The sequence below is a fragment of the Gracilinanus agilis genome, chromosome 1 (genome assembly GCF_016433145.1).
Source record: "Gracilinanus agilis isolate LMUSP501 chromosome 1, AgileGrace, whole genome shotgun sequence".
Taxonomy (NCBI): Eukaryota; Metazoa; Chordata; class Mammalia; order Didelphimorphia; family Didelphidae; genus Gracilinanus; species Gracilinanus agilis.
In genome coordinates, this window is record NC_058130.1 from 111,372,360 (window position 1) to 111,388,153 (window position 15,794).

Sequence of the window (15,794 nt, forward strand, 5' to 3'; positions counted from 1 at the left end):
TACCAAAAAACTTCTTTACTGAATTAGGAAAAACTATAACAAATTTCATTTGGAATAACAAAAGATCAAGAATATCAAGGGAAATAATGAAAAAAAAATATAAAGGAAGGTGGCCTAGCAGTACCAGTGGAATAGACTTGGGGTTAATGACATCAGCAAGACAGTGTATGATAAACCCAAAGAGCCCAACTTTTGGGACATGAATCCACTATTTGACAAAAACTGCTGGGAAATTTAGAAAACAATATGGGAGAGATTAGGTCTAGATCAACATCTCACACCCTACACCAAGATAAATTCAGAATGGGTGAATGACCTGAACATAAAGAGGGAAACCATAAATAAGTTAAGTGAACACAAAATAGTATACCTGTCAGATCTCTGGGAAAGGAAAGATTTTAAAACCAAGCAAGAGTTAGAGAAAATTACAAAATGTAAATTAAATGGTTTTGATTATATCAAGCTAAAAAGCTTTTGTACAAACAAAAACAATGTAGTCAAAATCAGAAGGGAAACAACAAATTGGGAAGAAATCTTTATAACAAAAATCTCTGACAGGGGTCTAATTACTCAAATATACAAAGAGTTAAAACAATTGTATAAAAAATCAAGCCATTCCCCAATTGAAAAATGGGCAAGAGACATGAATAGGCAATTCTCAGGTAAAGAAATCAAAAGTATCAATAAGCACATCAGAAAGTGTTCTAAATCTCTAATAATTAGAGAAATGCAAATCAAAACAACTCTGAGGTATCACCTCACACCTAGCAGATTGGCTAAAATGAAAGAAGGGGAGAGTAATGAATGTTGGAGGGGATGTGGCAAAATTGGGACATTAATGCATTGCTGGTGGGATTGTGAACTGATCCAACCATTCTGGCTGGCAATTTGGAACTATGCTCAAAGGGCTATAAAAGAATGCCTGCCCTTTGATGCAGCCATACCATTGCTGGGTTTGTACCCCAAAGAGATCATAGTTAAAGAGACTTGTACGAAAATATTCATAGCTGCGCTTTTTGTGGTGGCAACAAATTGGAAAAGGAGGGGATGTCCTTCAATTGGGGAATGGCTGAACAAACTGTGGTATATGCTGGTGATGGAATACTATTGTGCTAAAAGGAATAATAAACTAGAGGAGTTCCAGGTGAACTGGAGAGACCTCCAGGAAGTGATGCAGAGTGAAAGGAGCAGAGCCAGAAGAACATTGTACACAGAGACTGATATACTGTGGTAAAATTGAATGCAATGGACCTCTGTACCAGCAGCAATACAATGACACAAGACAGCTATGAGGGATTTATGGTAAAGATGCTGCCCACATTCAGAGGAAGGACTGCAGGAGAGGAAACATATAAGAAAAACAAATGCTTGAATGCATGGGCTGAGGAGCACATGATTGGGGTTGTGGACTAGAAACTACCACACCAATGCAACTAACAACAATTTGGAAATAGGTCTTGAACAAGGACACATATTAAAACCAGTGGAAATGTGCGTTGGCCATGGGTGGGGGGAGTGCAAGGGGTGAAGGGGAAAGTAGGAGCTTGAATCATGTAACCATGTTAAAAATGAATATTAATAAATGATTAAAAATTAAAAAATAAAATAAAATGAGGATATCTTGAACAAATGAAAAACAAAGCCTATAGCATTTCATATTCCAAATAGAAGAAAACATATATTACCAGGTAAAAGAAATGTATAATTGTGGTAACAAAATTATCAGATTAGATCTTCTATTTGTTGTTGTTCTTGCCACATATGCATATAGATTTAAGAATAAGGTTTACATAGGTGTGGAAACAAAAGACATTTCTTGATCATTTCAAGGAACAAGAAGATACAATCTAAAAGGAGTATAGAGATGGGAGGGAGACATCAATTTTTGTCACATACAAGTTAGTTGTATCATTTTAAATAATCTATTTCTTTAATATAAAAATGCTAAGGAACAGAAATTTATTTGGAAACAAATTAATTTTTTCCCAAGAGATATACTATGTAATTAATATTTTCTCTCCTCTAACATAGAAATTAAGTCTTTTATAGTTAAATGGATATTCAAACATTTTATACTGAAGACAGTAGTAATTCTTTGGAATTTATGAGAGAAATGAAAAACACAAATAATCCTAGAGCTTAGGTGGTCCTAGGTAAAGTTGTGCAGTTGGCAATTTGTCTCTGGCAATCCTAAAATTCTCTTTCTATATCTTCTCAACCCTTTAGGACACAATGCTCTCAGACCACTCAACATCTCTAGAAAGATACCTAGTGCCATCAGTCTTGGTCTTTCCTGGTTATATCCCACAATTCTAAATTATATTTCCCTCTTCTCCCACGACCCAACTTCTATTCCTTGTTTCCTGCTCTCAAAAGTCATAGAGGCGGGGGTAGCTGGGTGGCTCAGTGAATTGAGAGTCATGCCTAGAGACAGGAGGTACCAGGTACAAATCTGAAATCAGATACTTCCTAGCTGTGTGACCCTGGAGAAGTCACTTAATCCTCGTTGCCTAGCCCTTACCACTCTTCTGCCTTGGAACCAATACCCAGTATTGACTCTAAGACTTAGAAGGTAAGGGTTTAAAAAATATCACAGAGGAAATCAATCTGACAAATTTAATTCACACAACAGTATAAATGAAAACATTTCTCTGTACTACCTTTCCAGAGGTGTTTTCATTTTTAAAAGGGGGTAATTAGGAAGGGCAACGCTTTATACCCAAAGGAATAAATGCATCTTGAATGGAAGAATCACCAGCATCATGAAGGTAAGTGGCAAGCTTTGGAGGCAATCCAGAGGGAGAATCTTCCCAGTACCCTTAAATTTGGCTACCTATTCTATCTCTCAGGTCATCACTGAAGATAACTATATGGATTAAGCAACCAAAAAGCAAGGGGAGCCCAAACCTTCACAAATGCAATGAACTCTTCCTCTCGGTTGGTAGCTCGCGCTAGTTTGCTCTGCACAATTTCAAAAGCCCGTTCACTTTGCATAGCTAATCCATGGAGCTGCTGAGAAGCAGTTGCTTCAAGTTCTGTCATTGCAGATTTTGTCTCATTCATTTTACTTAATAGGTGAGTAAGCTTGTGTTCCTGCAAAAAATGTTATTAAATATTCATTACAATTCCTAGCAATTATAATCTAACAAATTTTGTTAAATATGTTTAGCAAAAATTACATGACATAGCAAGCAACTGTATTTGGTGAAACACTTGTTCTCTGCCTTAAGATAAAACTTCTGGCTTGTTCATTTTTTGCTCGTTTTAAATTACATTGTTTCCCTTAGTCATATATTGTTATGCATTTGCTGCTGAGTAGAAGTTATTTCAAACCAAAAAAAGTCTTAAGTTAATTAAAATTATATGAGATGTTTTCAATTTCTAAGCAATTAATGGAATCTGTATATCCATGTCCTGATTTTTCCTCAAAATAATTTAAGGTTTTCATATTAGGACAAATAAGTATTTGTCTATATAGCACTTGCTTTAGGAGAAAACAAAATAAACTAAAACAATGCTTATTTGCTGGAACATGTAAGAATGCAAAAAAAAAATCGTAGACATTAGTAAGTATTTGCTTCAGATACAGAAAGACAAAAAAATGTTTAAAGGAGATCATATCTCCCAAACAGGAATGTTCTATAAGCATACCTTCTTCTCTAACTCATCTTTAGCTTTTAAATACATCTTTTCATAATGTGATTTCTCTTTTGTAGCTGCATTAAGCATTTGCTTGAGTGCATCATTTGCTATCTTCTTACCACTACATTCTTCAGTCAAAGTTTTCACCTGAAGTAAAAGCCCAAAAGGTTGTGCTGTGATTATTTGGTAAAACAATTTGTATCAGAACCAAAATGAAGCACGAATGACTTAAATTTCCATTCCTCAAGAAAGAGATTCAAACAGTCTGTTTTTAAAATTAGGAATTTTCTAGTATATAAACAAACATGATTCCTGGAACCTCTTAGTTTTTACATATATCAAGAATAATTAAGGATGAAATTAAGTGTGAAATAACTGCCATAGTTCATTTGGTACTGATGGCATTCATAGTGAATGAACTGTTTAAAATGAAACATGATTCTAAGACATTTAATGAAGAATGCTAAAAACAACCATAGGAAATTTTTTTTAACTGAAAATGAATTTGTTCTGTCTTTTTTAGACTTTATTTCATCATCTTTTTGAACTGATAACTTAATGACATCTTAGCTCTGGCAAGGAGGATGAAAGAGTAACTCTTTCCAGGGCCAACAACCCTTAAGAATTGCCATAGTTCAGGCTAGCATATCAATTTTCGGTCAGCTCTTTTTCTAAGGGAATCACAGTTTTTCTTAGTTGACAGAATAGAATGTTAACTTGTAGCATTAAGTGTAACAAAATACTGAATAAGAGTATGAATCACAATCTATTAAAGATAAATTCAATTATATATTCATAGATTATTTTTAGGATGTACTGAAAGAGACTATAGTTATCTTTTGATAATTGCATAATATAGAATCAATTTAGGGAAAACGCCCTCAACTTTTTCATCATTTTCAAATTTTAATGGTAAGACACCTGATGAGTTCTGATCAATGTACATTTTAAAGTTCTAAATCTGAGTATCTGTCAGTTTAAAGAGTAAATGATGTGTTATATGCTAAATTCTATATAAGATGAATGATTATGTAAACCTACCAGGATTATTGAAATAATTAGTGTAATGTGAAGTATAAAGTTAAATCATTTTTTCAATAAAGATAATTTTTAAAATTCTGAGACCAAAAAGATAAATGGTACCTTTTTTTCAAGATTTTCTAACAAATCAGTAAAGTTGTCATTATTTTCCAAGTTAACTTTCTGCCGATGCTTAAAGTGCTCTATCAAATGTCTCTTCATGACTAAATCCCTCTCCATTCGACAAATCCTTAAAAGAAAGTAAAATATCTCACTCATAATAATAAGATATATTTTTAAAGAAAGTATATTTTTTCATCATATAGAAATTCTGCTCAAATGTTACTGATTAATTTGGTTATACTAGATTGCATGTTGTTTTATATATATAAAGTTTAATTTAGGTCTTTAAACTTTTAAAATTCTTTCCTCAATTTAAAAATTGTAACTAATGAGTTTTTTATCCCTGAGCTTAAATTCTGAATAAGTGATATTCCTTATATAGTCTCAACAACTCATCTTAGAACAGAAAAAAAAATAGATTTCATTAAGAATAATCCACCGCATGATTTTCTAGACTTGAAATGGTTAATAATGATATCAACTAAAGCACCACTGGGTGGCACCAAATACAATGGATAGATACCCCAAAAACATACTTTCCTTGCATTTCTTGTATCTGTTCTTCCTTTTCCTTAACTTCACATTTTAGAGTCTTTATATTTGAAGACTGTTTAGTCGTTTCATTTGTTGCATTCTAGGTTAGAAATATACATAAAATAAAATACAGACTTTATTCTTCAACAGTTGGTGATATTTCAAGTAAATGATACCAATGACTTAAAACTCCAAAGCAGCACTTAAAATAGATGACCATTCTTGAAATAGTATGCATGAAATGAAGATGAATTAAAATATGCTATGTTATATTTAACAATATAGTTTAAATTATGCTTTTGACATTAAATAAATTGATTTAAATAAATAACACAACGAAATGTTATTCATATCAAACTATTATGGAAATATAGAAATAATGCTATTTTAAAAATACTAATACAATTAAAATAATGGTAAAGTGTTCTCAACTTAATCAAATGTGAAGAGATAGATCAAAGTGCATTTCTATGTGATTCATATAATTCAAAACAATGGGTTTGGTAGCCTCCTAGTACAGTGTACTCACTTGAACTTGACACTAGAATTAATAACTTTGTGAGACTATATTCCTTCTTATGTGAAACATTATGCCTTGTTAGTGAAAAAGATGAATAAGACTGAGAAGTAACAGAAAGCAAGATAATCTCACATGCATGACTCACGTACACAAGAAAACATTATTTTTAAAAGCCATACAGATTTTAAACTTTCAATATGGCTGTACAACATAAAAAGTCAAAGAAATGGATCAGGAGTTAGAACTCATGACTTAACTTTGGCTGAGATACTGATTAAATGTGATGATTTTCAATAATTTCTCAACCTCTGTGTATATCAATTTTTCCATCTATAAAATGGGATGAATATATCAGTTATTTTATCACTTATCATAAAATTATTTAAGGAAATAATCCTAATATAGTCACCAGAGACTAATATATAAAATCAATGAAAAAGTATCTATTACATACTTCCTTTGTGCCAGCCAATATGTTAAATGGTACTGATGCAAGTACAAAAAATAACATAATTCCTAATATAGTGGACTTATATTCTTATATGAGTTTACATTTTAATAAAGTATTTTATTTGGAATGATTGTATTTTAATAAATGTTCTTCATTTGTACTTTTATGTGAATAATATATATTATCTTTAATTAAAAAACAATTGTGAAAATACTCATAATTTTTATTCCATAACTTAATGAAACTTTCAATTACTATGATGAAAGGTAAAAACAAGAACACTGGGAAATCTGTTGTAAAGAGCTAAGAGAAAATCAAGTGAAAGGTGATTTCAAATTAGAAGATGATTTTTTTAAAGAGATTAAAGAGATTTTAAAGAGATTAAGATGGTAAATACTTTTTAAAGTTGTAACATTCTATAAAGAAATATGAAAACTTCAACTTGTTAACTGCTATAATGGTTCTGATCTGTCAAATGACCATATATAAAATAATTACTATAAGTTTATTTTATTTGTACATATGCAGACAGCCTAAATTAAAAGACATTTCAATAAGATCGCAGTAATGCCTCATTAATTTGGCACTTTGGAATGCTCTTTAAAGTTGGCATTAACTTGGAATGCTCTTTAAAAAATAAATATTTCAGTGAAACAACAGAAAGTTTTATAATAACCCTTTAAACTAGTTTTATCCCTACAAAGTATTCCATATTTCTCTATCCTAGTAAACTAATAAAAAGAAGCTATTTTTGATATTTCATGGTTATCATGATGAGAATAATAAATTTGTTGAATTACACAGTGATCTATGGTTTCAAATACAAATCTCTTCTCGATACTTTTTATATGTGAACATTTGCTGATGTTTGTTATGTTCAAGGAAATAAATTAAAAGAATCATCATGTTTCCCATATGGGCCTTGTTGATATATGGTGACAAGGAAATTTTAGAGTAAAAACAGTGACTTTGAGAACTCAGACAGTTAAATAATCACAACAAAAATTTTTCTGATATGTCAAACCTTATAAAAATAAAAACATTTCTATAATCAATAATTAAGAGAATTTTTTGTGTATATATATGTACATATATATATACTTACATGCACACACATGCATCTCATACTTATCAGATAGGCTAAAATAATAAGAGGCAAAATGACATGTTGGAGGAGATATGGAAAAAATGGGGGCACTAATATATTGTTGGTGGAACTATGAAGTGATTCAACCATTTTAGAGAGCAAAATATGGATTTATGTCCAAAGAGTTATAAAACTGTGTAATCTTTTAGACCCAGCAATACCACTTTGTTTCCCAAGGTGATGAAGGAAAAAGTAAAAGAACCTATATATCTAAAATATTTATAGCAGCCCTTTTTGTGATGACAAAGAACTAGAAACTGAAGGAATATCCATAAATTGGGGAATGGTTTAAATAAGTAGTGGCATATGATTATGATAGAATACTACTGCCCCATAAGAAATAATGAGCAGGTAATTTTTTTTAAATTGGAAAGACCTACATGAAATTATGAAAAGTGAAATGAGCAGAACAAATAGAATATTATATACTGCAACAGAAATATTTTTGAAGAATGACTTGCATGTGTCCACCTTTAGAGAAAAGAACTGATAAATAGAAATGAGCAAGACATAGTTTTATATATACATATATCTTGTTGTCAAATGATGCCTTATCTAACCAGGGAAGGGGGAAGAGGGAGGAAGTTACCTGAGCATTTTAATGAAACAAACAAATAAATAAATAAATATATTTGAATGAGAATAATAAGTATAGGTTCATTGACTAGAGTTGGCAGAAGTATAGCATCTAGTTCAATCTGATATTATCATCATTTTTACATTTATGCATAAATTCCCTTCAATGCCTCATCACAGTTTGGAGAACCAAGGTACAGAGTTTCATGCCCAGAAGAATGCCTACCACATCAGGAATTATGACTGTAGCAATATAATAAGCCTTTTAGACATAGAAGGCTCTCTTTCTGAAGTGAGGGGCATCTACACCAATGAAATAATGGATTGGTGACTATAGAAAGCAGTGTAACCCTGTCTGTCACCTTAACATGGGAATTTGCAGTAGTGTAAAAATGTACTTTCATTTATTTATTTATTTTAAACCCTTACCTTCCATCTTGGAGTCAATACTGTGTATTGGCTCCTAGGTGGAAGAGTGGTAAGGGTAGGCAATGGGGGTCAAGTGACTTGCCCAGGGTCACACAGCTGGGAAGTGACTGAGGCTAGATTTGAACCCAGGACCTTCCTAGGTCTAGCTCTCAATCCACTGAGCTACCCAGCTGCCCCTAAAAATGTACTTTTAAACACAGTTGAAATTCACGTTCTAAGAATCCTTCAGACTATGAGTCAAATAATAAAGCTGTGCTCTAAAAATCTAGCTCACAAGAACCATATTTTTAATTCTTTTTTCCCATTCCATGTTGGAAATATTAGCGGATACTACATTTTTAATTGAGGTAAAGCATCTCTCGAAGCAGGGGAGCAGGAAAGGAATTATACTTTCCTTTTAGTCTTTCTGGCCTTCTATTGTACACTTTCACCAAGGCAAAGGACATAATTGTAAATATGGACTTAAAACAAAATTTTCTGTGGATCCTCTGCCTTTTCACCAATTTTATGCTCTCTCAGTCTCTGTCTCTGTCTCTTTCAATGAATTCAACTTTATTTTTATTTTTACGGAGGTGACCAGTAGATCTGTTTACTCAGCCTTATGTCTCCTAAGTTATAAAACTGCATCTCTGACCACCTGCAAGACACCACCACCTGTATTTCACACAGGAAATCTTAAACTCAACTTGTCCAAAACAAAATTAATATTTTTTACCTAAACCTACCTCTTCTTCTAACTTTGCAATTTTTGTCAACTTTCTAGTCACTTTGGTCTACAAACTGTTAAGTTACCCTCACCACTCTTCCTCACCCCACAAATCCAATCAGTTGCCAAACTGCGTAATGAACATTTCTTTATTGTTATATAATGAAGTCAACAGGCACTTAGAAGTATTTACTGTATGCCAGACATTGTGCTAAGAGCTGGGGATACAAAGTAAGGGGGGAGAAAAGGTCTCTGTCCTCTTTACAAGCACACTTTCTAATTGAGATTCCATTTAATAGGCCCAACACAAAAGATAAATCCTGACCCATATCAGCCTGAGTCAACCAAATCATGTCCAATTTCTGAAACAAACAAAGTCCTTAATCTTTTCAATGAAGAAAAATGGGCATGCCCACATCCTTCATAGGAAGATATAAAATCTGGGAAGTGGCTGAGGCCGGGTTTGAACCTAGGACCTCCCATCTCTAGGCCTGACTCTCATTCCACTGAGCTACCCAGCTGCCCTCTAAGTAGGTCTTTCTAACTGTGGTCATTGTTTCATTTGATGGGGTAAAGATGTTTTCATTGTACCCTGGCTCTATCAGTAACTCCTCATTTTCCTGTCTACAAAAGATCATTACAAAAAGTTCACCATATTTAGGACATGTCAACTCTCTTCTTTCATTATACATAGACATGAATTTTCTGTGTGGTCTTTGATCTCTAAGAGTTTCTTGTTTCATCTTCCCCTATACCTACTATGGTACTGAAGTAATTGTTAATTAATAAATCTTTCAGATGGATTTGGAGTTACTTATCAAATAAAATTCAAAAAATTTCTCCATATCATCATCCTCTGCAATGGATGGCAATGTAAAAACTGTAATGAACTTGATGGTGGTCATTTTGTTTATGTTATCATGAGCACTGTAATTAGAAATGATTCAATCAATGTCTCATTTTAAAAAGTTACTGATTTGTCTTTGGACACATCATGAAACTAATTTCACCAACTTTTTTATTTGGTTCTCCAAGGAAGACCTATAAGCCATCCTTCCATCCAGGTATAATTTCCTGATGTAGTTTGGTTTTATTTATGGCAAGAATTTCAGTAGTGATATAATTCAATTGCTCCAGTTAGTACATTGACACTGATATTGACTAAGAGCCTACTATTTAGAGTATCCACAGCTAAATTAATTTTTGTGGAAAATTTTAAAAATGGGTGATTCTTAATAGCCTCTGTTCCTTTTTTGGCTTCTGGGCCAAAGCTACTTTAGAAACAGAAAGGGCCCATACATCAGTAAGAGCTATTTTTTATTTTTTGTTTCACTAACTGCCATGGCCAAGAATCCAGAACCCAGGCTGTCGGTGATGATGATATTATCTATTGCCATAAAGTCTTCCTACTTTTCTCTGGAAGGAAGAACCTTCCAGAGAGTATGCTCTAATGGTATATAGCCTTTAATAACTCAGCACCACTTCCCTATCCCAATCAGACAACCTTAAATTATTTTGCAATGATCACTAAGGAATTTTGTATAGAAAATGGACCTGGAGAAAAGGGTTTTATTTTGTTTTGTCTTTTGGTCTCAAGACAATCTGTACTTGCCCCACCTCAGATGGTCTCTGTAATCTGAAGCAAGTTACCTAAGATCTAAAGTTGCTATTGATATGACTAAAAGGTACACAATGATTGGTGCATTGCTAAAAGCTTCATTAGCAAAAATTTCCTATACCAATGAAACCCAGGTCCAGATTTTTTTTTAGTCTTCACTTATCCAGTTAAATGATATAGTAAGTAAAATTTAACATATTTTTAGTTAAAACTTTTTAGTGAGTAGATTGGAAGCAACTAGATGAAAGCCACTAGATGAAAGCCTTTCCACTTTTTGTTGTAATATGGGGCTTTGGCAATTTTCCTTTTTATAAAAGAAGTTAACAATAAATTTAATATTTACCATGCAAGATGACTGCTAAGGACTGATTTGGAAAAGTATTTAAGTTTTTCTATAATCTTAAATTACCATGAAACCATAAGCTAAATAATTTTGAGAATAATAATGAAATTTAACAAAATCTGGATTTAAATTTATATTCTATCTCCCAACTCCATTCCTTTCACTGGCATTCCCTTTGTTTGGAATCCTCCTCATATCTGTCTCCTAGCATAGCTGATCTCTTTTGGGTTCCAGACAAATTCCTCTTCCAAGAAGCCTTTCCTAATCTCCTATTATGCTCATACCTTCCTCCTTAGATTATATCCAATATATCCTGTCTAAAGCTTAGTTATACATAGTTGTTTTCATGTTGTGATCCCCATGTTGTATGGGCTACCAAACAACAGGGATATTTTTATCCTTTCATAATATTCTTGGGGCTTATGTGTTTGGCACATAATAGGAGCTCAATAAATCTTTGTTGATTTATGGTAGATATGATAAGTTTATCTCAGTAATTTGATCTAAGGTGTCTAAACTTTATTCTACATTTCACCAAAAAGTTATATAATATCTTAATTCTTAAAATTATTAACATTTAAATTTGACTTGGAATTTAAAAGATTTAAGAAACATGAAACTGGAAAAATTTATGTATAAAAACACTATCCTCTTTTGAAATTTCTTCCTTACCCTAATATAATAGAATTAAGGGTCTTCATGAAACATACTTACCTCCTCCTAGTAATTCTCACTTTAAAATATTATTGTGAGAATTATTCTCAATATTTTAAACTCAAAATATTATCAGTCATTTTGATACTTCATTTCTCCTGAACATATACTCTATTCCTAACTCTCTAGCAGAATCTAACTAATCTCTAGCAGAAGCTTTCTCTTGGCTTTTTCCTACTCCCACCATCTTTGTAGGCCTCTGGCTAGCAACATCCATGAAAGAAAATAACTTCTAAGGGAAATAAAATTCAGGAATGAATGTCAATCATTTCCCAAATAAAAGCAAACATGGTCCTATTTTTTATTACAATATATTCTTAAATGTCTTTCATTTTACAAATCTTGCTTTCAAATTGTTAAGATTTTCATCTAAACTGATTAGTTACTTGGTAAAAACTATTTACTTGTAGATCAACAAAAGTCTTTTACAAAGGAAGAACTTTTAAGGTAAAACACTCAAATTCCTTCCATCTCACCCTCATATGGGGGTATATCTTTCCATACACATAAACAAAACCTCCAAGAATGTGTATGTTGGGATGAGATGGAAGGAAGTTGGATGTTTGGTCTAAAAGGTATCTGCCGTACTGACAAGAAACAATTCTTTTTTGTAAGGTGACCTTTGCACTTCTCCCACAAGTAATCCCTTTAATCACTAGTATTGGAGAAGAGTAATTTGGAATGGAATGATGGAACAGGATGAGGACGGTGGCAGACTTTCCGTCTCCCAGATCAGGGTATCGTCAGTGGCTGAACACCACCTTGACATATGCACATCCTTACACGCTAGCCAGATACCCGCACACTTGAAAACCTTGGCTTGTATTCCTTTTGTATGCACAGGGACTGCAACTGTGATTTCACTGGCAGAGGGAACTCCCTGGCGAGGAAATATTTTCTACCAGTGCAGGTCAGTACCTTTCCATGGCTTGTAGCTTTAGGGAGCTGCCTAAAGCATTTAAAGGTTAAATGACTTACCCAGGAGCACAAAGCCAGTGTGTGCCAGAGATGGGACTTGAATCTAGTTCTCTCTGTCTGTGAGCCAAGGTCTCTCTCCATTATATCAAACTGCCTTCAGCTGATGCATGTTTCAATATACATATATGTTATCTCTCCTATTAGAATGTAAGCTCTTTCTGATAAGGGGCTATTAAAATTTTTGTTTTGTATCCCCAATAACACTGAGCCTGGCACATAGTAAGCACTTAATTAATGTTTGTTGATTGATTGACACATCATTAAAATCCATGCACAAACATTCATCCCAAATTCCAATAGAGAATAAAACATTTTTGTATTATGCATGTCTTGCCTCACTACCATTATTAACATGGTTACCTGGATCTGAGTTGACTAGAAAAATACCTTTAAAAAACCATTCATTAAATAACAATTATAAAATTACTAAAAATGCAGTCGGAATTCTTAATCATCTGTAGGCTTGCCTTGACTTTACACTGCAGTTGTTTAATTTCTGTCTGCAAATCTTTTGAACAAATTTCTGTTTCAGATTTGGTTTCATTTGCAGCCTCCAATTTTTTCTGTACCTCTTCTTTCTCTTTGCGAAGTTCAGTCAACTCTGAATTTAGTTTCTATTTTAGAAAAGAAAAAAAATATTTTTAAAAGTAATTCTGTTGAGTGTTATAAGGAGATTTTAGAAACAAATAGTCCAAAACTTATCACAACCCATGTTTGGTTTTTATCAACTGAATTTCATGATAAATCATGTAATTTTAAAATGAAAAGTGAAATAAAAAATTTATTTTATTTTTCAGGAAAGAAATATGTTAATAAAATTGTTTCAAAACATTTCTGTAATCATATTTGTATACATATACAAAGAGAGGCACTGAGTAGTCTTAGACATATTAAAATATCAGGAAACATGTTTATATGTCTTGCACAGTGCCTAAAGTATTGGGCATTCTCAATAAATATTTTTTTAAAAAGTGGCGCATTCGAATAAACTTTGAATATTGACAATTATAATTCAAGTCCTATAATCTTTATTGTCTTTTACTTTAAGTTTGTAGGACTTGGAGAGGTTAAAATAAAATGTACTAGCTCTATTAAATATTTTCTGGTTAGTTGATTTTTACTGATATAGTGCTATTCCTTCATCCACATATACATATGCTAGCCAGAGACCCACATATTTGATAACCTTGACTCTAGGGCTGATGTACTTAACTGGTAAAAGCCAAGCTGGAGCAGGACAGGATAACAGATGTTATTTGTTTATTCCACTGGGTAGTTCTTACCATCCTATACAGCAGCCAAAATGCTTCTCATTTAGCAACATAAATGTTAAGTCCAATTAGCAGACGAGCCTTGTTAGGGATTTAGTTCAAGTAAATAACATGCAAACAAACTATCTTGGTTTTTATTGTACTTGATTGACAGTTGACAATGCCTTTTTGCAAAGTGTGAGGTAGAAAATCCTTATATGTACATTTTAATGTCATAAACATTTCATTAGAACTTGCTAAATAATATACTTAAAATATTTTTATGAAAAAAGGTAACAGAATTAGTCTTTATGTCAGTTGTTATCTTTCACTGGTCTGTAGTCAGCAGAATGCCACCAAAGTTTAATGGCATAACAACGTAGGGCTCCTTGAGAACATAACTGCACCACTATTTTATTATTCCAAAGAAGCTTATAATATGGTAGTTTAACAGAAGGAACAATTAGACAAAATGGTACTGAAATCTCTCAGAGGAAACAAATTTTCCTTTGTGAGGAATCCCAATTAAAAATGGGAAAAGATATTCCTATAAAATGGCACATTTAAAATACGTTAACATTTAAATAAAACTAATATAATTTGTATTGATAGTTACTTTTATACTAGCATGTCCATATATTTATTATGAATTTGTATATATAATAAACATTTGTGAAATGGACTGGCTCTTTTGGCTTGAAATGTATCCATTGTAAAAGTGAACTTTTTGGGCAATATTTACATTTACCAGTTTAAAAAGTATGTTTCCAAGAATTTTTAAGAGTTCTATATCCAAAAATCCAAAGATTTTTAATAACTGTTACACAAAGTTTTCAATAATTTCTCTATTCTTCAATTGTTAATCAAGATATTACTATGAATGGTACCATAATCTATTTGAATTTTAAAACTTTCCATTAATTAATTAAATGAATGCCAAATTTTATTAACAATTTAATTTTTATTTAAATTACTTCTCTGCTTCTTCCTAAATAGCATTCACTGGGGTAATTGCTCAACCCCCACTGAAAGCTCTGCTTGTAAGCTCACCTGCTAGAGATTTCAACTCTGTCAGATACATTTCTCAAGGCTGCAATTCCAGGTGGATACAGGCTGAAACAACATTACAGAGCCACAACATTCTGATGACATGCTTTTTTATCTAAGAACTGCCTCTGGTGCCTTCTCTCCTAGGGTACACAAGCCAGAGGATTTCTTGCTCATTGATTCCTTGCTAAAAGATACTCTGGCACTGTAAAGCAAAAAAGTGTCCTTCACCAATATAGTTTTATCTCTAGTGGGTGAGTCCAGAAAGACTTGAAAACTGAAACTATGCTTTCACAAGTTTAAAAAAGAGAATTGCTCTATGAGAGAAAAAATTGAAAATGATGACTATATGTATATGCATATATATATATATATAATGGGTAATCAGAAGATATGGCTTAAGTGAAGCTAGAATAATTCATTTCACTAAATGAAGCTAAATTCCTTAAACTAGCATTTTTTATTAGAAATGCCAAAAGAAAGGTTACATAGAACACATAATTTTTGAAAGTACTAGTATGGAAGCAATTGGTTGTATTTTCATCTAAAGTGAACACTTAAATGGAAATTGTCCCACTTGTGAAGCATGGAGTAATCAATTACTGCTTTGGGGGAAAATTTCAGTTGAGCAGAGACCAAAAAATGGTTTCACTCATTCATGGCCCCAGTTTTGGCTCTTTTATTGTTCCTTTTCAA

The 15,794-nt window shown here is 32.6% G+C and overlaps 1 protein-coding gene across 1 annotated transcript in view; it reads right to left on the reverse strand.

Moving 5' to 3' along the window:
- Positions 1-15,794, reverse strand: part of CNTLN (centlein) — a 427,627-nt gene that overhangs the window by 66,324 nt on the left and 345,509 nt on the right. The window contains exons 20-24 of the mRNA XM_044677223.1: positions 13,269-13,415; positions 5,322-5,419; positions 4,786-4,912; positions 3,652-3,789; positions 2,908-3,093 (exon numbers count right to left, since the gene is read on the reverse strand). Coding sequence (XP_044533158.1) covers positions 2,908-3,093; positions 3,652-3,789; positions 4,786-4,912; positions 5,322-5,419; positions 13,269-13,415 — 696 coding nt within the window. The remainder of the gene's footprint in view (positions 1-2,907; positions 3,094-3,651; positions 3,790-4,785; positions 4,913-5,321; positions 5,420-13,268; positions 13,416-15,794) is intronic.